General features: G+C 41.6%; 1 protein-coding gene across 2 annotated transcripts in view; it reads right to left on the reverse strand.

Moving 5' to 3' along the window:
- Window positions 1-24036, reverse strand: part of arsb (arylsulfatase B) — an 80375-nt gene that overhangs the window by 37352 nt on the left and 18987 nt on the right. For both annotated transcript variants that reach the window (XM_043706943.2, XM_043706933.2), the window contains exons 4-5: window positions 19719-19926; window positions 3297-3540 (exon numbers count right to left, since the gene is read on the reverse strand). In XM_043706943.2, the coding sequence (XP_043562878.2) occupies window positions 3297-3540; window positions 19719-19926 (452 nt within the window). The remainder of the gene's footprint in view (window positions 1-3296; window positions 3541-19718; window positions 19927-24036) is intronic.

Genomic DNA, 24036 nt, shown 5'->3' on the forward strand with positions numbered 1-24036 from the left:
TTTCTAAGTACCCTGTTAACAAATTCTTAATAACAGGATTACACCATTTTCCATTCTGTTATTAACTGATGAACTGATCTGTAGGTCTACATTTTCCAGTTTCCTCACTCTTAAATAGGCCAGTTACATTTGCTAACCTTCAAATCATTGGATCATTCTAGGATCTTAGGGATTCTAGAATCTAAAACCAAGGCTTCCACTATATTCATAGCCAGCCATCTGAAAACCCAGGGATGTAGGCCACAAGGTCAAATCTTATTCTCATTAATTTCTCCAGTGTTTTCTCTTTTCTTAATATCTTCAGGCTCATTGAATCCCCACAATTTCCACATGTTCTTTGTTTCTTCTGTTGTGAAGACAGACATAAAATATTTATTTAATCTCCATGGCATTTCCTTATCCCTTATAATAATTTCTCCTGTCTCTGTCTGCAGGGGAACCATGTTTACCTTTGTTATCTTCATGTTTACACACTTATGAAGATTTTTCTTATTATTTGCAAGAATACACTCAGAATTCTACGTCTTTGCTCTTTTTTGATCATTGTCTTGCTGATTTTAGGACCTCCTCATCCTCAGGGGAGGGTGCCTGTTTTGCCACACTTTGGACAAAATTGTAATCCACTTCTTTTAATCTAATACTTTTCATTAATTTCAAATCAGGGTTTGAGCACTTCTCCAGTGACTGAATGTATATTGAGAATAATAAATTATCCAGATCAAATCACAATTTAATCCGAGTTCCCAACTGACTTCAGCCAGTTTATCAGTTTCCTCATACCCGTGTTTGTTTAAATTTAAAGACCCGATTTTGTATCTAACCTATCAGTTACAAACAAAATGAAATTCTACTGTATAGTAACTACTCTTCCCCCGCCCCCTTAATATCATTGAGATTACAAGATTATTAATTAACCCTGTCTCATTACAAAGTATTCGATTCAACATGGCTTGTCATAGAGAAGTACAGCATGGAAACAGACCCTTCGGTCCAACCAATCCATGCCGACCAGATATCCCAACCCAATCTAGTCCCACCTGCCAGCACCCGGCCCATATCCCTCCAAACCCTTCCTATTCATATACCCATCCAAATGCTTCTTAAATGTTGCAATTGTACCATCCTCCACCACATCCTCTGGCAGCTCATTCCATACACGTACCACTCTCTGCGTGAAAAGGTTGCCCCTTAGGTCTCTTTTATATCTTTCCCCTCTCACCCTAAACCTATGCCCTCTAGTTCTGGAATCCCCGACCCCAGGGAAAAGACTTTGTCTATTTACCCTATCCATGCCCCTCAATTTTGTAAATCTCTATAAGGTCACCCCTCAGCCTCCAACGCTTCATGGAAAACAGCCCCAGCCTGTTCAGCCTCTCCCTGTAGTTCAGATCCTCCAACCCTGGCAACATCCTTGTAAATCTTTTCTGAACCCTTTCAAGTTTCACAACATCTTTCCGATAGGAAGGAGACCAGAATTGCAAGCAATATTCCAACAGTGGCCTAACCAATGTCCTGTACAGCTGCAACATGACCTCCCAACTCCTGTACTCAATACTCTCACCAATAAAGGAAAGCATACCAAATGCCTTCTTCACTATCCTATCTACCTGCGACTCTACTTTCAAGGAACTATGAACCTGCACTCCAAGGTCTCTTTGTTCAGCAACACTCCCTCGGACCTTACCATAAAGTGTATAAATCCTGCTAAGATTTGCTTTCCCAAAATGCAGCACCTCGCATTTATCTGAATTAAACTCCATCTGCCACTTCTCAGCTCATTAGCCCATCTGGTCCATATCCTGTTGTAATCTGAGGTAACCTTCTTCACTGTCCACTACACCTCCAATTTTGGTATCATCTGCAAACTTACTAACTGTACCGCTTATGCTCGCATCTTTCCTAGTTAGTTCCTTATGTTTCTAATACATTAACAAAAGCAACTTTTCAAGGCTCCTGTACTGTGAATAGCACTGAGCTAGTACCTATCTATTGCTTTCAAGGTTATCTTGCTATATTTCTGCCTCTAATTAATCCAAGAGTTATTTTTTACATTCATTCCTGGGATTGAGCATCATCAGCAAGACTAACATTTGTTGTGCATTCCTAAATATTCACTAGAAGATAGTTCATGTATATTTGATTTTCGATGTGAATATTAAGTTTCGGTTCAACTATTGTTTACTGAGAATTTAATATTTCACATACAAAATTATTTACGTTAGGACTCAGTAGCCTCTGACCTATGGCAATTCAAAAGGCTCAACTTTTGAAATGAAAATGTGTTTCCTCTGATAACTCGAATGACATGAAAACATGTACTACTTTGAACTCAGTATTTTTAAATGTCAGTTTGTAGGCACCACTGACCAGACTGCATTTCCATCCACTTCACTAGTGCAGGCTATGAATAGCATTGCTCTAGGAACACCAACAGCTCCAATGCCATAGACCATCCTAACGTGGACATATACCATTGTCCTCCAACATAGCTAGAATTGGCCATCTATCACTATTGGGTAGGGATTGTAATCAGAAGGACCATAAAGGTTCCAGGCAAATCTGACCGCTACTTTTCACAAACATATAAAATAAAGAATAAAATAAAAGAATAAAGAATAAAAAATAAAGAATTTAACTTGAAGGAATAGAAGGGTATGCCTATAAGCTGAATAAAGAGGTGTGCTCAGAGACCATCAAGGCTAAAGTCCTGAGCTAACAGCAACATTTTGCTAACAGCAAAGCCCCACAAACAGCAAAGACCAGATATTCTATATTAGTCTTATTAGTCAAGGGATAAATGCTCGCCAGGATTCCAGCTTTCTAATCTCTTCAAATAACACCATATGATTGTCTTTTAGAGGGGGCAACTGGGCTTAATCACTTTTTTGAAAAACAGTCTGTGGCATGGTGCAACATGATCAGTACTGCAGCCTTACTCTAGACTATGCTCAGAGGTACCAGGAGTAGGACCTGACACCAGTGATCTTCTGATTTCAAACCAAGAGCATTATTGAGCCTAGGTCAACATTAAGTTAAACTTGTTGAGTCAAAGTGGGCTGAAAAAAATTGAAATCCTAACAAATAAACAATAATTTGTCAATTGATAAGATCAGGTCACAGCACCAAAAATGCTGGTACGTCTGTTGGCAAGGTTTTTGAGCTGTGAGGATGGCTGTTGCTGTAAAAAGGTGAAAAATTGATGATTCAACATGAATAATAGAGACAGAGCACTCTTTTCCAAATTTTTCAAAACAGCATTGAATATTTTTAGCTCTATGATTTGAGGTACACATTACCTGATGGTTTTCCACATGTCAAAGCCATCCAGAGGTTTGGTTCCATTAGTGGTTCCTTTGGCCAAAGACACTAACGTAGGGAGCCAGTCAGAGATGTGAATCAGCTCACGATTTACTCTGCCCTTCCACTTTAGCAGGGGGCTAGTGACAAAACCCACGCCACGAACACCTCCTTCCCACAGCGTCCACTTCCGTCCTCGCAATGGCCAATTATTTCCACCCCCCAAGGTCTGTCCTCCATTGTCTGAAAAGGGAGCACAAAAATGATGAGAAATTCTGGAGATATCAATGGTGAAAAATAAAGTCACTTTGTTTTGTCAAAACCATTCACTTTGCAAAATCACAACAGCACGACATTAAAATAAGGAAATGTACAGGGAACAAAGTAAAGGACTTGCTTAAATGTTTATTTTTAATTCACATAGTTACTTGATTTAAATGCTGTTTATTCAACATTTTGATGCACTAAATCTTCAATCTATTGTTATTTATAGTGTTTAAATAAAATTATTGGATAATTCAAATACTTCAGCACATAAAAAGTGCCTTTCAATTAACATAGAAAATCTATCTTTAATGCCCTTCTAATATTTGGTTCATCCCAAAACACACTGGATTTATAAAGACTGCTTTTGAAGTGTAGTCACTGTTACATGGGAAAGGGTGAAATCTAATTTACACCCTGCATGGCCCCACAGAAAGGAAATGAAAGAGCAATTAATCCGTTTCTTGGTTTTGTTAGTTGGTTTTGACCACCATGATAGGAGAACTCCTTACTCTTCCTGAACACTATCTTGCTGTGGTGAAAATTAAAGCAGCTATACAGTTGAATGCTCATCACTACCTCCTTAAAGCTTTCCATTGCCTTGGTGTTGTCATGCTGCTTAATGAACACTCAACTTGGATAGGAAGTAATTCCCTCAATTTCAACATTGGGATTCAAAGCCATTATTTCTGCTAAAAGCTCTGTTCTCTCATCACCGATTCAATTTCCCTCACTGGTTACTGTCTCAGAATAAACCCAACTGTAGCTTTACCCCAGATTTGACCCTGAGCTGACTCAAACTCCTCTCCATCACAAAGGCCACCTACTTCAGTAAAAGTTCCATTAGATTGGAAAATAGCAGAAGTAACTCCTTTATTCAAAAGGAGAGGAAGACAGAAAGCAAGAAATCACAGACCAGTTAATTTGATATCTGTCAAAGGGAAGATGTTAGAAGCTATTAGTCATGGAGTTATACAACACGGAAACAGACCCTTCAGTCCAATGCATCCATGCCAACTAGATATCCAATATAGATCTAGTCCCATTTGCCAGCATTTGGCCCATATCCCTCTAAACACACCCTATTCATCCAGATGCCTCTTAAATGTTGTAATTGTACCAGCCTCCACCTCTTCCTCTGGCAGCTTATTCCATACCCGCTCCACCCTCTGCGTGAAAAAGCTGCCCCTTAGGTCCCTTTTATGTTCTTCTCCTCTCACCTTAAACTATGCCCTCGAGTTTTGGACTCCCACACTCCAGGGAAAAAAAATTGCCTATTTACATTATCCATGCCTGTCATGATTTTATAAACCTCTATAAAGTCACCTCCCAACCTCCGACATTCCAGGGAAAACAGCCCCAGCCAATTCAGCCTCACCCTAAAGCTCAAACCCTCCAACCCTGGCAACATCCTTGTAAATCTTTTCTGAACCTTTTCAAGTTTCACAACACCTTTCCCATAGAAGGGAGACTGGAATTGCATGCAATTCTCCAAAAGTGGCCTAAACAATGACCCTGTACAGCTGCAACATGACTTCCCAACTCCTATACTCAACGCACTGACCAATAAAGGTAAGCATACCAAGCTTTCTTCACTGTCCTATCTATTTGCGAATCCACTTTCGAGGAACTTTAAACATCCACTCCAAGTTCTCTTTGTTCAGCAACATTTCCTAGGACCTTACCATTAAGTGTAGAAGTCCTGCTCTGATTTGCTTTTCCAAAATGCAGCACCTCACATTTACTTAAATTAAACTCCATCTGCCACTCCTCAGTCCATTGGCCCATCTGGATCTTCCCTGTTGGTACTCTGAGGTAACCTTCTTTGCTATCCACTACACCTCCAATTTTAGTGTCGTCTGCAAACTTACTAACTATATCTGCTATGTTCACATCCAAATTATTCACATAAATGTCAAAAAGCAGGGGACCCAGGACTCATCCTTGTTTATTAAGGATGCTATTGCCAGACACATACAAAAGTTTAAGGTAATAAAGCAGAGGCAACATGGTTTTGTGGAAGGGTGTTTAACCAATTTACTGGAGTTCATTGAGGACAAAACATGCTATGGATAAAGGACAACTGATGGAGGTACTGTACGTAGACCTCCAGAAGACATTTGATAGGATTCTGCAAAGATTATGATGAAAAATAAAAGTTCGCAGTATAGTGGGCAAAGTATTGGCAATAAATAGAAGATAGGCTAGCTAGCAGGAAGCAGGGAGTAGACATAATGGGTCATTTTTGGGTTGGCAAGATGCAATGGGTGGTGTGCCACAGGGATCAATGCTGAGGCCTCAACTTCTTGCAATGTTTTTAAATGATTTAGATAAGGGGCTGAAAGCTATTGGTGCTAAGCTTAGGTGGGAAAGAAAGTTGTGAAGGGAATACACAGGGGCTATAATGTGATCATAGGTAGGTCAGGTGAGAGTGTGCAAATCTGGCAATTGGATTATCATGTGGGATAATGTGAAATTGCCCACTTTGGCAGGAAGAACTAAAAGGTATCTTAGCTAAATGGTGAGAAATTGCAGATCTCCAAGGTGCAGAGGGAAAGCAGTTCAGAGGTTTCCTAGACTAATAGCTGGAATGGGTGGCTTCTCTTCTGATGAAAGATTGGACACAGTAGACTTGTAGCTGCTGGAGTCTTGAAAAGTAAGAGGTGACTTGATTGAAACACAAAGGACCAGATTTCCCACAGTGGCAAACTCACACAGCTTGCCAGTATATCCCTTTTTATGAAAAGGAAGGAGCTCCACATTTCTGACAGAAGATTCAGATCAAAGCTCCTTGAGAAAGGTGGAGCCATATTTCCATTCTGATTGTCCTGCATTATAAAGACCTGCAGTCAGCTACTGTATTCTGGATTTTGAAAGGTCAGCCACTTTGACTGCTGCTGTTAAATGGTAACCACGTAAGTGTGAAGTTAAGGGACTGGGAAGTAGCGTACCTGATGGGTTAGGTGCCAGGCAAGTGATGAAATGTTGAGTGTTGGTCAGGGTGGGCAGGAGAAATCAGATCTGGGGATAGGGTGTTGTCAGGTCAGGGTCTGGTAGAGTTGTAGTAAAGGAGGCTTGTGACACGGGTATGGGGTCTGTTGAATATTTACTCAGGAATTAGACAATGTATTTAATAGTCTCATTTTTCCCAAGTGATTATTTACTTAATTTCATTGAAACCCCCCACCAAATTGTCTGATTTTAATGGAAACTTTAGGAGGGCTCCTAGAATAAAAGAATTGTTCACTGCATTCTTTAATTGCCCATCTGTCTGACCATTGGAAAATCCAGGCCATAAGATTCCAAAGGATCACACAGAAAGGATATTTCCACTTGTTGAGGATCTGGAACTTTGTAGAAGGGCAGGGGGGATCACTGTTTAATAAGGGGTTACCCATTTACACAGACATTGGGAGAATTTGTTTTCATCAAAAGATCTTGAGGTTTTAGAACTCTCTTCCTGAAAAGGTGGTGGAGGCAGAGCCCTTGAGTATTTTTTTTAAGTAGCAGATAATTTCTTGATAAGCAAGGTGGGCTGAAAGGATATTAGTAGCAGTCATAAATCAGACCAGCCATCACCGTGTGGAATGAAGAAGCAGGCTCAAGGGTCAGAGAGACACAGTTTTTTTTAAGGTAAGGAGCAAGAATCAGAGGGCAGGGGGTTATCTGGAACACACTGGCTGAAAGAGTGGTAGAGGTAGGAACCCTCAAGATATTTAAGAAACATTTCAACGGATATTTGAAACTCCAAATGCTCGAAAATGAGATTAGAATAAATGAATGTTAGACAACTATTGTGGACATAATGGGCCAAACAGCCTCTTCCTGTGCAGTAAAATGCTACAACTCTGGTTCCCTTTGACTTAATTAAGGGCCAATCCTGTTAGATTTCAAGACTTAGCTATTTGATTGAAGCACATTATGTTTGTGTCACACAATTTGCTGGCACATGGCATGGGCGTGACCATGATGTAACAACATCCTGGACAGCAACATGTCCTTAACTCCTCACTGCTGCCAAACATGGCAAGCTGCCTGGCTGAGAGGAGGGCCAGAAGTACAGCAAGATTATGAGTTCTGAATGATGAGGCAAAAGGCAAGCTATGGTACAGATTGTATAAGCATCCAAATGGGTGCAGTCTGCTTCCACTCTATGAACGAGCACCAAGAGCTCAGAGATGCACCTGCTCCAAACTGCGAGATGGATGCATGCAAGTTGATTTGGCAGGAATACTAAAATGCAACATGTTATTGTGCTCTTATGTGTGCCACTGAAGTGGATAACTATAGTCTAAGAGAGTCGGAGATGTGACAGGGTGGTGTGTTGAGGATGGTACAAGTCCTGTGGATGGAGAGGGTGGTGACAATGCAGGCAGTCACAGTCCATAGGGAGGCCCAGAGGAGCTGGAGCTGCAAGATGCACACTCGAGAGTTTCCAGTCAGAAACTTCTGCTATCTACTTTCTTAGCATCGTACTGAAGAGTAGTAAACAAGGTGAGACAACGTGACAATGAGCTGTCCATGCACATGAATAGGCCCCTTACTACTCACCAACGAGATTCCTGTGCTGCCAAAGCGTGGATGCAAGACCTGCATCTTCTTTCTCGACTTTGAGAATCGCATTTTTCTGATCTGACCATATTTCCCCACTGCCTCACTCACCCAAGCCAGTCAGGGGCTGGGAAAACTCAGCATATGGACAGACTTTCAAGCACTATCCCCAGGGCAGTAATCAGGAGCATGTCCACTTTCATCACTTGATGCAGAACCTAACCGTGATACATCTCTACTGTTGTCATGGTAACGTAGGACTAATGAGCAACCAAACTTGGAGTCCTCTGCCTCCATGGACAAACATGCAAATATTGCCAATACTTTGCCCACTATACTACCTATTCAGTGGTAGAGACTTTTATTTTGATTACCTACATTGTAAAAAAAAAGTTGGATCTAGAGCTTTCCTTTGGTTTATCCTTTCTCCAGGCTGCTGCCCTGCTGTTACAGGCTAATCCCCATTGTGGGGTTCACCTCATAACAACAATAGCAGGTGTGAGCAAGCAATTCAACATGGTTCGTGTTGAAGAAATACACTTGCTCGGTTTCTTACAAATGAAGCAGTTTTGTCTGTAACAGATTGCTATTAGTTTCTCACTTGCTGATTACAATGCACATGGGTATGAGGTAGTATTTTAACATATTTTGCTGATTTATCAAGCTGCAGGGAGGATAAATATGGTCTTGTACGCCAAATACCAGAATGTGGGACGAGAGTTAATTTCTGTCTCACTACAGGAGGTGTAACATATTAACATTTATTAAGAGTCGGGCTTTATTTTGCCAAAGTGACAGCCTCATGTACTGGACCAAAAAAGTGGATATCCTGTAGCTGCAACTTAATTCAAGTATTGGAAATGGATTAATATATCTAGTCATTTCATTCAATTCAAACATATTCCATGATTAAAAAGATCCCCCTGGGATTTCAAAGGATTTTCTTTTCTTGGCAGCCGAGCTGAACTTTTATATGGCTTCAATGTTCCTTATCCTAGCATTTCTTCAGAAGAATTCCTGGTACATCTTTTGCTAAATTTCAAACAGAGTCTGCAGTCAGTGGAGATACAGGATTAACTATTCACAGACTCAAGAGTAACATCTTGCTTTGTTAGTTTGAGATACGAGGGTCATTTTGTTTCAAGGTGTGTCTTTTGACAGAGGGAAGTACAAATTTTATGATTATTAAGAGTAAACTCTTGACATTAAACACTCACTGTTCACTTGTCCATTTTAAACATTTTATTGATAAAATGCCTTCTAGTTCTGAGCAAAGGTGAAATAATCTTCTGGTGTCAAATATAATTTAATTTGTCTTGACGCCCCTGTATCCCGATAATTATCTGGATATTGGGCAGATAAAGATTTAGTGATGACAAGCGGTCCACTGATGCTCAGCTCAAGGAAAATATGTAGGCTATACCATGAAAATCAAAAGAAAGTGCAGGTCCTCCATTCCTATCTCTCCATTAATATGTCAGGAGATTCTGTTCCTTTGCAAAATGAAGACTGATAAGATTATATGGTTCTTTGAACTCAGTACAAACTGAGTTATTCACTGTGTAATTTGTTATGAGAATTCAATTAGAAGTATTCCTGGATTCATGTATATATCATCATTAAATATAAAGTGATTTCATCATGTGAAAATTACCCAGACAAAACATTCTATAATCGTGATGCCAACCATATCAACATTCAGTCTGATAAAGGAAAAGATACCAATTATATAAGTGATGAAAGGATATTTAGAGGCTGTAATAAATAAAAATCAAAAGAACTGCAGATGCTGTAAGCAATAGACAAAAATAGAAATCACTGGAAAAGCTCAGCATGTCTGGCAACATCTGCGGAGAGAAATCAGAGTTAGCGTTTCGGATCGAGTGAACCTTCCTCAGAACGGGCTTTAATAAATACTAGGCTATAAAAAAAAATTAAATTATCCTCTAAATGCATGATAATTAGAATAACTTGTGTATCTATAAAACATATGACACAGTAAAATGGTTCCAGGCTCTTCGTACCAAATGACATGAGAAAATATTAAAAGGTGGTGACCAGAAACCTGGTGAAAGAGGGATTTTAAGGAGCATCTTAGTAGAGAGGGAAGAGAAATGTCGGAAAGGAATTCTGGAAGTTAGGGTATTTCAGCTAAATGTATAGTCACTAAATGATATGGGAACAGTTATCATAAAATCATAAAATCCCTACAGTGTTGAAGCAGGCCATTCGGCCCATTGAGTCCACACTGACCTTTCAAAGATTATCCCAACCAGATCCATCACCCCCTACACTAACACAGAACCTTTCATTTCCCATGGTTAATCCACCTAACCTGCACATTCCTGGACACTATGGGCAATTTAGCATGGCCAATCCACCTAAACTGCACATCTTTGGACTGTGGGAGGAAACCCACACAGGCACAGGGAGAACGTACAAACTCGACACAGGCAGTTGCCAGAGGCTGGAATCAAATCGGAGTCTCTGGCATTGTGACACAGCCGTGCGGATCACTGAGCCACCCTGCCACTCCGGTCAAATCCAGAGATAACAACAGAATACTTTGTTCAACAAAAATCAAGAAAATGCCTCATACAATAGGTTCATAGCTTTGGAAAAATGTTACAACTGAAGCAAAATGAGTGAGTACAGCTCACTGGCTGGCTGCCTGGTTACATTGAATTCTTGTTGAAGAAAGAGTAAAGACGTTGCCATCCTCTCAGCATGCAATTTATTTGTACATGACCACCGTCTCTCTGCTGGCACCAACTGGAGACAGTGTTGTGCAAAGAGCTTTTACGAGAACAGTAGAGCTTTTGTGGAAGAAACATTACAATCCGCAATTATATAAAAGCTATGGAGAAACCCCTCAGGCCCTTGCTTTACCATAGCTTGCCAGTTAGCAGAATGCAGAAGAAAGGAACTATATTCTTTGTGTTATGAAGCATAGCAATGGGCTGGTAACCTTAAAATTATTAAGGTACTGTCCGAAAACAATCTTGTAAGGACTACAGATCACAGTTCCCATTTTTATGAACAGATATCCACAGAGTTTAGTAATGTGGAACATAGCAGAGCACCACTGTCAGCTACCAGATGTCACAAATTCATTCAGTAAATAGGTCTCTTAGAACACTTTCACGGTATGTTCAGGACATCTAGTGACAGGAAATGTTTATTACACAGAAGTGTTTCATCAAAATCACAGGTGATCAATATTTCTTCTAAAATTTCATCAACAACATATAACATCATTCAAACAATCAAACTTCCTAAGGCATCTGATGGGTGCATTGCAAAACAAACTAGGACACAATCACAGGAGATTCTTTTGAAAAGATCTTAAAACAATGTCTTAAAAGGAGGAAAGGGAGGTAGACATGGTTACAGAGGGAGTTCCTGAGTTTAGGACCGAGGTAATTGAAGGTCTAGCCATTAAATAGTAGAATGATTAAAATTGGGAATGCTCAAGAACTAGAGGAGCACATGAGGGAATTGGAAGAGATGGAGGAGATTAGTGTGAAAGAAACTGGTAGATTATGGAGGCATTTGAAAACAATAATGGGAATCAAGATGTTGCTAGAGTGAGAGTTAATACAAGTCAGCAAGGAAAAGTGTGATAGGAGAACAGGACTTGATGCAAATTAAACATAGAACCAGAGAAAAGTTACAGCTAAGGAAGAGACCATTATCCCATGTGTCTGAGCTAGTTGAATAAACTAGCCACCCAATTTAATTCCATTTACCAGGTAACCCTTGCAAGTTACAGTACTTCAGGTACAGATCCATGTTCCTTTTAAATGAGTTGAAGGTTTATACCCCAACCCTCAGACAGGGCATCAAATTCCAAACACCCACCACCGTCAGTGTGAATACATTCTTCCTGCAGTCCCCTCGAATACTCTGCCAGCTGCCATAAATCTGCGCCCCCAAAAAGTGACCTCTCTGCCAGGGGGCAAGGGTTCTTCCCAGTCCCCTCTATGCAAGCCCCTTGTTATTTTATACACCTCTCAGCCTTCTCTGTTTGACAGGAAATAAAGATTTGGCAACAGAGCTAAGTGATGTCAAGTTTGTTAATGGATGTTAGTGACAAATATACATAATAATGGTGCTCCCTGTTTTATTCTCAGACCTAAATCTCCAGGGTGCTGATGGCTGAACATTAAAGATGGGTAACCTTGTGACCAGTTGAACAATGCAATACGCCCATCCTCAGCTTATTTGAACATACATCTACAAATACTTTGAGCCTAATGCTTAAATTCCGAGTTTATTTACAAAAAGGGATGAATCACCAGAATTAGCATTTTAGATAGACTGTTTCAACTAGCTAAAGTTCAAACCAAATATGTGAATGCCATGAAGAGAAGTAATTTTGGTTCGTTTGTGCAGGCTTGAACCACTTCTCATTGGTTCAAAAACCACATATCGACAGCCCTTCACAATTCAGGTTAGCTAATCACAATCACATTCCGCTTACTGCTGTCGAGAATGGCAGTCTCATCATTAATTACAGTCTTGAAACCTGAATAATCATCAGCAAATTCCTCTGTAATTATGAACACAAGTGAAAGATCAATTTTTAGATTTAAATTATTGCACGGGTAGTTGTTCTGGACAAGTGTCTCAAGATGTGCAACTACCTTGCAGTGTAATTTAATCAGGTCCTTTCAATGATCAACGGGATCTTTCTGCACTGAATGTTAGAAGCATCTGGTTCCTGTAAACTCCAATGAGTACAGGCTCAACCTAATCAACCTCTTGTTGTAAGAAAACCCCTCCATATCCAGATCAAGCTGGTGATCCTTCTCTGTACTGCCTCAAATGGGAGCATAATGTGTAATGTGTAAAGAATGCACACAAAGTTCTAGGTGTGGTGTAACTACTGCTTTACATCATTTCTGCAACACCTATTTTATACTCCAATCCCTTTGAAATAAAGGCCAACATTCCATTTGCCTTCCTTATTGTGCACTGAACTTCGATGCAAGCTTTTTATGACTCATGGACGAGAACTTCAGCTTTCTGCAGTCTTTCTCCATTTAAATAATATTCAGTTCCTCTATTCTACCTGACAAAGTAGATAACCTCACATTTTCCTTCTGCAAAGTTTTTTTGCCCACTCATCTGTCTATAGCCCCCTGCAAAGTCTGTCACCCTCATCACCTGCCTACCCACCTATTTTTGTGTCATCCGTGATAAGGTTAGGGTTACTCACTTTCCTCATCCAAGTCATTAAGGTGGTGGAGGGTTGTTTTTCAGACTGGAGGCTGACCAGTGGAGTGTCACAAGGATCGGTGCTGGGTCCTCTATTTTTTGTCATTTACATAAATGATTTGGATGCGAGCATAAGAGGCACAGCTGGTAAGTTTGCAGATGACACCAAAATTGGAGGTGTAGTGGACAGCGAAGAGAGTTACCTCAGATTACAACAGGATCTTGATCAGATGGGCCAATGGGCTAAGAAGTGGCAGATGGAGTTTAATTCAGATAAATGCGAGGTGCTGCATTTTGGGAAAGCAAATCTTAGCAGGACTTCTACACTTAATGGTAAGGTCCTAGGGAGTGTTGCTGAACAAAGGACCTTGGAGTGCAGGTTCATAACTCCTTGAAAGTGGAGTCGCAGGTAGATAGGATAGTGAAGGCGGCATTTGGTATGCTTTCCTTTATTGGTGACAGTATTGAGTACAGGAGTTGGGAGGTCATGTTGCAGCTGTACAGGACATTGGTTAGGTCACTGTTGGAATATTGTGTGCAATTCTGGTCTCCTTCCTATCGGAAAGATGTTGTGAAACTTGAAAGGGTTCAGAAACGATTTACAAGGATGTTGCCAGGGTTGGAGGATTTGAGCTATAGGGAGAGGCTGAACAGGCTGGGGCTGTTTTCCCTGGAGCATCGGAGGCTGAGGTGTGACCTTGTAGAGGTTTACAAAATTGAGGGGCATGGATAGGATAATTAGACAAAGTCTTTTCCCTGGGGTGGGGGAGTCCAGAACTAGAGGGCATAGGTCTAGAGTGAGAGGGGAAAGATATAAAAGAGACCTAAGGGGCAACTTTTTCACGCAGAGGGTGGTACATGTATGGAATGAGCTGCCAGAGGAAGTGGTGGAGGCTGGTACAATTGCAACATTTAAGAGGCATTTGGATGGGTGTATGAATAGGAAGGGTTTGGAGGGATATGGGCCGGGTGCTGGCAGGTGGAACTAGATTGGGTTGTGATATCTGTTCGGCATGGACAGTTTGGACCGAAGGGTCTGTTTCCATGCTGTACTCTATGTTTCCAATACACATTGTAAATGATTGTGTTGCCAGCACTGATTTCTATGGCACTCCTTTAGTTATCAACATTCCCCTTCATTTCTTCTCACACTGTGCATACCTCCAAGGTCCCTGTGCAGCATCAACTTCAACATGCAGGATTTAATGTACTGGCACTCTGTGCGCAGACGCCCCCAGTGGCCACTCAGCCTTAGCCAGCTCTGTCTTCTATTATATAGCCAATTCTCTATCCAATACTAATATGTTACCCCTCTGCCCAATGGGCTCTTATCTTATTAAAGGAGCCTCATCTGTGGTAACTTATCAAACGCCTTCTGGAGATCCACATTTTTTTAAAAATTCACTGTGGGATGTTGGTATCAATGGCTGGCAAGCATTTATTGCCCATCCCTAGTTGCCTTTGAAAAGATGGTAGTGAGCTGCCTTCTTGAACCACTGCAATTGATATGTTGTAAGGAGACCCACACTGCAGTTAGGGAGGGAATTCCAGGGTATTTCTTCTTCCGCCACCATCCCCCTCTGACCCTGAAGGAATGTCAATATAATTCCAAGTCAAGATGGTTAGAATATGGAACTCTTTACAACAGTGCCATGAGGCAACTAGCATCAAGTTAGAGAAACATGATAAATACATGTTGGAGAATAGTGGAGTAGATTGATTAGTTTATATGCAGAATAATGGGGGACAACTTGTGACCTTAAGGCGTGAAGCGTAGACACCAGTAAGGACCTACTGGGCCCTATGACTGTTTCTGTGCAATAAATATTATGCGATATTACATAAGAAAGTGGCACAAGGTACTTTGCTTCAGAGAAATATTAAATCAAGTCCAGAAAAGGGAAAGTGAATGGAGTGACTATCGACTGTTTTCAATTGAACATGGTGACTGCTTGGAATGGGGTCAAGGAGATAATGGGTTGATAATATCCTTAAAAGAAAGTTGGGCAACTATGAGGAAAGAAAATCAGTTGAGATTGGACTATAGCATTAAAGAAAATGTGGCACTCTGCTACACAATGGCATTTCAGAGCTTACCTATTATAAATTAGGGACACAAACAGCTGATTTATGGTAAAGCAAAACAGCATGGTGGCTTAGTGGTTAGCAGCCTCATAGCACCGGGGGGTTCAATTCTAGCCTTTGGTGACTGTGTGGAGTTTGCACATTCTCTCCGTGTCTGCACGGGTTTCCTCTGGGTGCTGTGATTTCCTCCCACAGTCCAAAGATGTGCAGGTTAGTTGGATTGGCCATGCTAAATTACCCATAGTGTCCAGGGATTTGCCATCAGACATGCAGCATTACAGGGAGGTAGGTCTGGGTGGGATGCTCTTTGGCAGGATAGTGTGGGCTTGATGGGCAGAATGGTCTGCTTCCACACAGTATGGAGTCTATGAAAATACAATCAATGCAGGAAATTGGTACTTAAAAAAGAGAAAATGCCTGAAATATTCAACCGGTTGGGCAATACCTTTGGAAAGAAAAAAAAATGAAGGATGCAAAGAGGGAGAATTCATGCGCTTGATTAATGTAGTTGCATAAGCCCTTTATCACTTCCCTTGAGTTCTTATCACATTTGCACCTGTTGTCAAATCCTGGTTCAGCACGGTTTGACCTTGCTGGCACTGCCATCGTATCGAGAGTCTGCACTCTGCAGCAACTGTGATTAGAAGCTCAATTTAGGGTATGCTGTCTGCACACAGCCTCCAGTTGTGAGACCTCAAATTCTAGCAGGTTGCTGAAGGTGAAGTCCTGATATATCAAGCCACTTGACAATTCCCACCATTGTCACACTCTAGCACAACTCATAGTTCAATGCACACTTGGGTCATGGTCACTCATTAATCACACTTGCGACGCCAGCATGCAGACAGTCACAGCAATCAATTGTACTGGGCTCTAGTGAAACCAAGCCTCGAGTACAGCATAGACTTGTGGTCTCCATATTTGAGGACTTGCTTTGGAGGTGGTACACTATATTAAAGATCACAATAGAAAAGACTGAGAATCTAGAACAAGGGGGCATACTTTCACGATAATGACAGAGATGAGAAGACATTTCTTTCAAAAGGGGTATGAAGTTTTGGAATTCCCTAACATTGTAAATGTGCCATCATTGAAAATATTTAAGTCTGTGATATGATAAGTTTTGGTCTTCCAGGGTAACAAGGGGCATGCGAGAGAGTAGGAAAAGGGAGTTGCAGTCAAGTAGCAGTGATGATTGCTGCTGAAAATGTGTTGCTGGAAAAGCGCAGCAGGTCAGGCAGCATCCAGGGAACAGGAGAATCGACGTTTCGGGCATAAGCCCGAATGAGGAATGAGGAAAGTTTGTCCAGCAGGCTAAGATAAAAGGTAGGGAGGAGGGACTTGGGGGAGGGGCGTCGGAAATGCGATAGGTGGAAAGAGGTCAAGGTGAGGGTGATAGGTCAGACTGGGGTGGGGAGGTCAGGAAGAAGATTGCAGGTTAGGAAGGCGGTGCTGAGTTCGATGGATTTGACTGAGACAAGGTGGGGGAGGGAAAATGAGGAAACTGGTGAAATCCGAGTTCATCCCTTGTGGTTGGAGGGTTCCTAGGCGAAAGATGAGGCGCTCTTCCTCCAACCGTCGTGTTGTTGTGGTCTGGCGATGGAGGAGTCCAAAGACCTGCATATCCTTGGTGGAGTGGGAGGGGGAGTTGAAGTGTTGAGCCACAGGGTGGTTGGATTGGTTGGTCCGGGTGTCCCAGAGATGTTCTCTGAAATGCTCCGCAAGTAGGCGGCCTGTCTCCCCAATATAGAGGAGGCCACATCGGGTGCAGAGGATGCAATAGATGATGTGTGTGGAGGTGCAGGTGAATCTGTGGCGGATATGGAAGTTTCCTTTGGGGCCTTGGAGGGAGGTGAGGGGGGAGGTGTGGACGCAAGTCTTGCACCTCCTGCGTTTGCAGGGGAAGGTGCCGGGAGTGGAGGTTGGGTTGGTGGGGGGTGTGGATCTGACGAGGGAGTCACGGAGAGAGTGGTCTTTACGGAATGCTGATAGGGGAGGGGAGGGAAATATATCCTTGGTGGTGGGGTCCGTTTGGAGGTGGCGGAAATGATGGCGGATGATGCGCTGTACATGGAGATTGGTGGGGTGGTAGGTGAGGACCGGTGGGGTGGTAGGTGAGGACCAGTGGGGTTCTGTCCTGGTGGCGGTTGGAGGGGTGGGGCTCAAGGGCGGAGGAGCGGGAAGTGGAAGAGATGCGGTGGAGGGCATCGTCGACCACGTCGGGGGGGGGGGAAATTGCGGTCCTTGAAGAAGGAGGCCATCTGGGTTGTACGTTTTTGGAACTGGTCCTCCTGGGAGCAGATGCGGCGGAGACGAAGGAATTGGGAGAATGGGATGGCGTTTTTACAGGGGGCAGGGTGGGAGGAGGTGTAGTCCAGGTAGTTGTGGGAGTCGGTCGGTTTGTAGTAGATGTCCGTGTTGATTCGGTCGCCTGAGATAGAAATAGAAAGGTCGAGGAAGGGGAGGGAGGAATCTGAGACTGTCCAGTGTCCTAGCAGTGATGATTGAAAGGTAGGACAGGCTGGGTGGGCCATATAGTTTATGCCTGCTCCCATTTGTTAGGTCACATTCGTTTGGAGTGTAAGAAGCATTTTGGTATATTTTCAACCTCTGTGCTGGGGAGATTCCTGTGAAATGTTTGCAGGTTGTTTACCTTGAACTCAGGATCAGAAGATGGGGTGGGAAGAATGGTAGTAAAGAGTGGGGCACTTAGATGTCTAGTGAAAAAAATACAAACAGAAATTAAGCAAATACAACAAGTTTCATATCAGGATGCAGATGGGAAAGGGTCTAAGAAAGGACATGTGAACAATAGTTTCTGAAGCATAACAGCCAAGTCTACAGGAAGAATGCACAGACGGAATGGCAGACAGCTCCTGGTCTCTAAAATAACAATGTGTTCATCCAATGAAAACGCTGCTTTGTCTAGGACATCTGCCAACATGGGAACACAGACTATATAAACACAAGATTAAAAGGTTTAGAATTCCTAAAGCAGGAAGATTGAAAAAATGTCCTGGTAAAAGAATCCCTTGGGTGTATTTTGGGAGTCCATTGTAAATCGTTTTATGTATTTAGCCACCAGGAGAACCACAATAGTTGCTGTTTTCCTGCCCTCCACATAATCTCAAGAAAGTAATAAAACAATCAAACCAGGGCCAATGTACTCTAGTATCAGAGATAACTGGCTTAGTATCATCAAAAATAAAGTATACAATGGGAACTCAGTCAGTAGAACAACTCTGAAGTACAAGTTGGTTTAAAACTACAAAAAATGCTTTGACAATAATTTCACAAAAACCATGGCAAAATACTTAAAGAATGAAAGAAACTTGCATTTCTAGAGCACCTAAACACATACAGACTTGTGAGATGAGAGCACAGGTAGGCCTTTTGGTCTCTGAAAGCTGTTCCACCATTCAATAAAATCACAGCTGATCCTTGTGTTTCAAATTCTACATTCCCATCCACCCTAGAAAACCCTCAATCTCCTCTCTAACAAGGATCTATTCACCACCACCTTAAAAATATTTAATGACCCCCACCTCCACGGCCTTCAACAGAGTTTCAACGTTGCACAACCCTCAGTGAAAAGGTGATTGCCAGCTCTACCTAAAACGGTGATCCCTAATTTTAAGCAGCCTCCCCTAGCTCAGATGCTCATTTGTGAATTTAAAGTGGTGGATAGCAAATGTACATTGGTACCTGTAAATGTAGTCTAACAAAAAAGAGGAGAATTCTTGATTGAGTTGAAGCTCACAGTTCAACATATTTTACAGATATGTACCTGGACTCCCATGACATTTTAGTTTGGTGAGTTTACTGAATTCACAATTTTCAAGTAATGCCCTTCAGGGAAGGAATTCTGCTGTCCTTGGTTGGGCTGGCCATTGTAGACCCATAGTAATGTGGGTGATTCTTAACTGTCCTCTCAAATGGCCTTAGCAAGCCAATCAATTCTGGGGCAAATAGGGACAGGTAACAAATTCTGTTGCCAACAACACCGCCATCCCACAAAAGCTAGCACAATAGATAATCTGCACCATGGAAGATACAGCTGCCTTCTTCCACGGAAGAAACCATTCAATTACAGAAACATAGATATCATAGATCTGCGAAAACTTCTCATTCTAATATTTTCAATTTTAACTCAGATACTAGTTATTTTAAGCCGACGTGTTTGCCCATTCACACCACAATTGCAAAGCTTTAAATTGGGAATGTAAATTGGAGTGGCACAAATATGGCAGCTTGAGTCACAGACACTACATGGAGTAATAACCTGGCAGCAAAGGGCTTACCAGTGGAAAAGATGAAGACAGTATTGTTCCAGAATCCAAACTTGTGCAGAGCGTGAGTGATGTTCCCCACAGCTTCATCCATTACAGACACCATTCCCGCATACTGGCGCCGAGCCTTATCATGGATAAAACTGTATGGCTTCATGTACTCCTCAGGCACTTGGAGTGGTTCATGCACAGACTGGAAGGGCAAGTACAGAAATAGAGGCTGCAACAGAGCACATGGTGTGAAAAGATTACTTGGGCTGTGAAGGGCAATTACTGAGACGCGGTGTTATATTGGCACAATCACTGGACTTGTCACATAGAACCTCTCAGTAATGTTCCAGAGACACATTCGAATTCCAGCGACAGGTGGTTCAATTGAAATTCAATACAATCTAAAATGGTGACCTTGTTGTTGTAAAATCTATAATTGAAGGATGTCCTTTAGGGAAGGAAATCAGTTGTCCTTACCTGAGCTGGCCTACATGTACAGAGGAACCTTGATCATCCATAGGATATGGGCGGGGAGCATTTTGTTTGGTTAATTGAATGCCTGATAACATAGTTTAGCCAAACATCGGGACCTTGCGATCTTGCTGGATAATCTGATATTCGGATAATCAAATGCTGGATAATGAATTTTCCTCTGTATTTCCAGACCTACAGTAATGTGGCTGACTCTTAATTGTTCTCTGACAAATAGCAGTGAGCTGTAAGTTCTGGCTAAGCCGTGCTGTCCATATCTTATTAATGCATAAGATCATAAATCAAAATCTGCACTTGATTCTAACCTAGAATCTGAACCTATTGCATTACTTAATTCCAACCTATTTATTGTTACTTAAAATTTACAAGGTTGCTGCTTTGCATTATTTGCATTGACCTTAAATTCCCATTTGAAAAAATCTAAGTTACTACTTTCTAAAATTCACTGGTACTTCGGACGCGAGTATCAAAACTCAGTTAAAATTGTATGCTAGAAAGTTTCTCAAGTGCAGCAGATGATCTGAATAAACTATGTTCAATAGCTTCCTCAAACCTAGTTTTGACCAGCAAGTGGACATTTTAATTTAGTTCAACTAATGGGAATCAGAGGCCAACTCTGCCAGTTGAAGTCATACCTGGCACAAAGGAAAATGGTTAAAGTTGTTAGGACATCACAGTCATCTCAGCTCCAGGACACCTCCGCAGGAGTTCTTCAGGGTAGTGTCCTAGGCCCAACAACCTTCACCAATGCCCTTCCCTCCATCATAAGGTCAGATGTGGGGATGTTCAGTGATGATTACACCATGTTCAGTACCTTTGTGACTCTTCAGACATTGAAGCAATCCATGTCCAAATGCAAGAAGATCTTGACAATATCTAAGCCAAGTGGCAAGTAACATTCATGCCACACAGATGGCAGGCAATGACCATCTCCAATACCAGACAATCTCACCAATGCCCCTTTACATTCAATGAGCTACCATCACCGAATCCACCAATAACATCATGGGGGTTGACTAAAAATGGATCCAAAGTTGCCATGTAACTGTATGACTAGAAAAGCAGCTTGGTGTTTAGGAATACTGCAGCGATTAACACATCTTCTCCAAAGCCTGTCCAGAAGGCACAAGATAGGAGGTGTGAATTGGAAACATACTGTCATTCCTTCACTGTTGCTGGATCAAAATCCTAGAATTCCTCCTCTGATAACGTTTTGTGTCTACCTATGGTAAAGGGAGTGCAGCGATTCAACCACCACCTCCTGAAGGGCAACTAGAAACAGGCAATAAATGCTGGGCAACCAGTGACACCCACATCCCACGAGTGAATAAAAACAAAAATGCTAGCACGAGACTAAAACCAGAAAGGCAGGTTACTAATGGAAGTTTTGGAGTTTGTTGAGTCTTCCACAGTCAGTATAATTAATGTGCTCATCTCCTCCTGCTCCACTGGCAACAATTTTGTTCACGTTCTGATGTTTACCCAATTCATTTTTGAAAGTTACAACTGAATCTGCTTCCAAAGCTCTTTGTGTGTACATTCCAGACCAGCAATGCAAGATATTCTCATCATCCTTCGGGTTTTTTTCAGCTGATTCTCTTAAATCACTGTGCTCGGTCAGTGATGCTCCCGCCAATGGAAACAGTTTCTCCTTTGAGTTTATCAAAACCCTCCATAGTTTTGTGAATTTCTGATGAAAGAGAACAATCTGTTTTCAAACCATTCTGCCTTGAAATGCAGTCCTTTTTTTCTTCTTAATAAAACCTTTCATGATTTAGAACAACTCTTTCCTCATAATTCTTCCATTGGAAGTGGCTAAATCCTCGCTGTTTGACCATTTCAGAGCATGGTTAAGAGATAACCACTTTGTAGGGTTTAGTGTCATGTAAAGGTCAAATCACCATAGTCCTAGTAGAACACATGCTGCTCTTTTATTAGACAGAGACGAGTGGTGGTTGTTTAACTCGAGTGGGGAGGTTGAGAAGGTGACGTCTTCATGATAACCTCAGCATTTACTGGAACTGAACCCACACCACTCTGCATGGTAAGCCACCCGTCCAGCCAACTGAGTTAACTGGCCCCCATCATTTTGAATTAATCATAACTGAAGAAGGAACACCAGACTTGAAATGTTAACTCTGCTTTCTCTGCACTGATGCTGTCAGACCTGTTGAGTTTCTCCAGCAATTTCTATTTTTGTTTCAGATCTTCAGCATCCACAAATTTATTTTTAGCAACTTAGAAATGTTTAGTGCAATTTATTTGCTTTTGTATTCCAGTCCTCCGTGTACAGAGCTATGATCTCACGTCTTCTTTGTTAAACAGCTTTGTCAACTTCTTGTTAAATTAACTAAGCTCACCAAATGAGTCCCTGGGATGAGGAACTATTCCATGATGTGTGGCCCAGTAAACTGGATCCATATTCTCTGCAGTTTACAAGAATGAGATGTGATTTCTTTGAAATGTATAAGATTCTGAAGCAGGTTGACAGGGTCGAGGCTGGGAGATTGGCTCCACTTATCCAGGAATTTAAAATAGCAGGGTGTAGTGTCAGGATAAGGAGCAGATTATTTTGGACTGCGATGAAGAGAAATTTCTTCATTGAAGAGATTGAGAATCTTTGGAACTCTCTGCTGTAAAGGGCTGTAGATGCTCCATCATTCAAGTCTTCTAAGGCTGAGACAGACAGATTTTTGGTCTCTTAGGAAATCAAGGAACATGCAAAATTGGACAAGAAAGTGGAGTTAAAGTTCAAGATTAGCCATGATTGGACTGAATACTGAACCAGGTTCAACAGACCATATAGTCTACTCCTGCTCCTATTTCGTGTGTTCTCGACCTGCCATCAAAGGTTAGTATATGTAAACTCCTACACTAGCTCTCTGTGCAATTTTAAAATGGGCTGCATTTACAACTTAGATTATCACAGCGTACAAGACAGAAGTGAAAAAATATATAAAATGACTTCCTTAGTTCAAAAAGGCCGATCAGTGCTTGTTTACAGAATGTTTAGTTAGCTCAGTGACTAGACTTTCCAGTTGAAAACCAGACAGGTGACAATGTTACTTGAAGGAATATCACAGACAGACTAATAATTCTACCATTTCAGAAACGAGTAAAGGAAAGGTGATCAAGAAAACTTACTAACTTGAACTGTTAAACTCCAACAGATAAAGCAGTAAATCAAGTCAGATAACCGAGAAATGTTCATTCCATTACAGACTGAACTGTAGCAAACTGAGTTTGTTGCCTAGTCTGAATTTCCTATTTCTTTTCATGTCTTAAATATATAAAGCAACAAAACTTTTTTTTTGAGAACAGGAAGACAGCAGAACAACCGACAAACTCAATATTTTATATTTTATATTTAAACAAATTAAGCATCTGAAGTTTCAAATTTTTATTTTCTGGTGAGTTGGAGGTCCTTTAATCTCAGTGAACTAGATTAAAACTTCCTAGCTCTGCCATATTTCACTCATAGCCCTCCAGGCAACAGGTGCCCTGCATATGAACAATGCATGTGCATTAGAAGTGCAGCTCCTGTCCCGATATTACCCCTCTCCTCCACCCCCACCAGCTCTCTCTCCAAAGTATACCTTTCAGGGCTTTGAGAGTTCATGAGCTGAGTCTATGGGTTCCATGGTTAGGTCCATAAGTTAGGGCACTGTGCCTTTGGCACCATGCCACCTAACCCCCAGACCCTACCACCATTTTATTCAGCCACCCACTTGCATGCCTGTGGAGGAGGATGGTGGCGCAGGCATCTTTGATGATGAGCTGGCTTAGGATTGATGCACTCTCTTTAAGCTATGTCTTTCTATCTGTTTTCTTATTCTTAAGCTATTCA

Source organism: Chiloscyllium plagiosum, unplaced genomic scaffold (genome assembly GCF_037043375.1).
Source record: "Chiloscyllium plagiosum isolate Xiang-an unplaced genomic scaffold, Cpla_swu_hap1 HiC_scaffold_2, whole genome shotgun sequence".
NCBI lineage: Eukaryota > Metazoa > Chordata > Chondrichthyes > Orectolobiformes > Hemiscylliidae > Chiloscyllium > Chiloscyllium plagiosum.